We start from the raw sequence: 2369 nt of genomic DNA on the forward strand, positions 1-2369 counted from the left end.
ATTAGGAAACTTATGGTAGATGCAGGGGAAAATACTATTCTCTAAGAATTTTCCTTAGAGTTAATTAAAGAATAGAGATGGTTCATTCTATCCTGTACCTCACAGTGTACACAGTAAACAACACTGTCTGGTAGATCATCTCAGCTGCATTTGGCAGATGTTTTGTTTTAGTAATCAGAATTCAAAATCTTCTTTGACATTTCAATGAAATACTTACGCAAATTGTGATTCGCTAGAGCAAAAATAGTACAACATGATTAAGTTAGATTAGATTCCCTACAGTGTGGAAACAAGCCCTTCGACCCAACAAGTCCACACCGACCCTTCAAAGAGTAACTCACTCAGACCCATTTTCCCTCTGACTAATGCACCTAACACTATGGGCAATTTAGCATGGCTAATTCACCTAACCTGCACATCTTTGGATTGTGGGAGGAAACCAGAGCACCCGGAGGAAACGCATGCAGACACGGGGAGAATGTGCAAACTTTACACAGTCGCCCGAGGTTGGAATCAAACCTGCTGTGAGGCAGCAGTGCTAACCACTGTGCCACCCCATTTTCAACTTATTGTTTTTAAAATCATGGTTCTTGCAGCAATGTCACGCATAACATTATATCTGAAAGTATAGTTGAATGTAGATTCCACAATTTAGCAGATTATACAACATGAAAATATCATGAAGAATGCTTTCATTTCTTGATTTTCTTATTGCAGAAACATAGAGGCTACTACTTTAGTCATTGGAACCAACTGGCCAGATTTGAAATGGTATTATAGTTTGCCTTGGCACTTTTGACTGCCTGACATACTTTGCAGTAGGGCTCCTCCCAAAAAATTGCCAGATGCACGCTATATAACCTTTTCCAATCGAAATACTTCTGATAGCAACTTTCATTTTTATCCAAAAATAACAAATACTCAGCCAGCTTTTTAGGATTCGAGAAATCATTTACATGGATAAAAGAATCGGGTGGAATATACTGTTCATAATTGGCTCTGCTAGGCCCTAGAACTATCGGCACGGTACCAGACATTAGGGCATTTCTCCAGAGCTTTTCAGTTATGTAGTCCACGTGCTGCGAATTTTCGAAAGCCAGATAAAATTTATAACGTGATACAGTCTGAACAACGTTGTTATTCTGTAGATCACTGTGATATTTTCCATAAACATCGATGTGAACATATTGACTGAGTTGGTGGTAATATTTAACCCGGTAATGCTCCTCATTCCAGTTGCTGATGACCCAAACTACCAATTTATTTTTGGCGGGTAGTACTACCCTCCTTCCGGCTCTCGTTTTGGGATAGAGGTATCCATACGGAATAAAGATGTCAGAGTCCCGTTTGTATGACATAGTCCAATTAAAGACGCCATTAAGTTTTTCTAGACCTGAGGAGTGAGTGGGAGACTCGAAATTCATCCAAACCCACCTCTGGAAAGACGGTCTCCGCTCTGCAGGGAGCTGGCTTCCATTTCCTGTTAAATCTCGGTGATGGATGATCACAGCCTGCGAAACGGGGTAGAGTTGCCGATTTGTTGTTAACCGACAGCCGCTGATCTTGAACAGAGTATTACAGTCCCGGATATTGGTTTTCTTACCGAATGGATACCACCAGATGAGCACAGTCACGGTCGGAGGAGTTTTACTGACTCCGATTCTTTTCTGTAAAGGATGTGGAAGAATGATCTGAGGAATGTCTTGCACAGATTTGTAAAAGCTTAGCAGGATGGCCACGGAAAGAGCCAAAGACAGCCGCTGGCACAAGCGTCTGCGCATAATTAATGCGCATCGAGTCACTCTTGTGAGCAACATTAAAAAATCGCCACTGCTCCAGAGGTTCGATTATAAACCTTGCTAAAATCAGATGTATCCGAGAGGCGTGGTTTACTTGCTATTAAGCTCGAAAGCAGTGCTTTCTCTACTACCAGCTGTTGCAATGAGCTCTGTTCGACCAGCTCTGCTACCGCGCCCATGACCATCACTTTTACTGTGCAATTTTTCGAGCAGGATACTTACGTGGCACAAGTTGAAGTGTAGGTGGGAGGAGGCCTATCGCAAGTAACCAAGTTAAAAATTATACAACACCAGATTATAGTTCAACAGGTTTAAACTGAAAGTACATGGGCAGCACGGTGGCACAGTGCCACAGGCACTGCCTTACAGCGCCAGGGAACCGGGTTCAATTCCCGCATCAGGCAACTGTCTGTGTGGAGTTTGCACATTCTCCTCGTGTCTGTGTGGGAGGAAACCGGTTGTAATTCCTTTAATATAATTGTTCTCATACGCTTAGTGGGACATTCAATGATTGCGATAACTAAGTATTGCATGTGAAGTGAAAGCACAACCAATTTAAAAGCTGCTTCA

At 42.3% G+C, this 2369-nt stretch overlaps 1 protein-coding gene across 1 annotated transcript; it reads right to left on the minus strand.

Moving 5' to 3' along the window:
- Positions 1-511: 511 nt before the first annotated feature.
- Positions 512-2145, minus strand: LOC122551134 (alpha-(1,3)-fucosyltransferase 4-like). The gene has a single exon (XM_043692760.1). The coding sequence runs from the start codon at positions 1815-1817 to the stop codon at positions 741-743; it is 1077 nt and encodes a 358-aa protein (XP_043548695.1). The 5' UTR covers positions 1818-2145; the 3' UTR covers positions 512-740.
- Between the last annotated feature and the right edge of the window lie 224 nt (positions 2146-2369).

The sequence above is a fragment of the Chiloscyllium plagiosum genome, chromosome 6, assembly GCF_004010195.1.
Source record: "Chiloscyllium plagiosum isolate BGI_BamShark_2017 chromosome 6, ASM401019v2, whole genome shotgun sequence".
In the NCBI taxonomy this organism is placed as follows: Eukaryota; Metazoa; Chordata; class Chondrichthyes; order Orectolobiformes; family Hemiscylliidae; genus Chiloscyllium; species Chiloscyllium plagiosum.

Excerpts from the sequence above, each read along its gene's own strand:
- LOC122551134 (XM_043692760.1), bottom strand. The coding sequence starts at position 1,817 with ATGTTGCTCACAAGAGTGACTCGATGCGCATTAATTATGCGCAGACGC.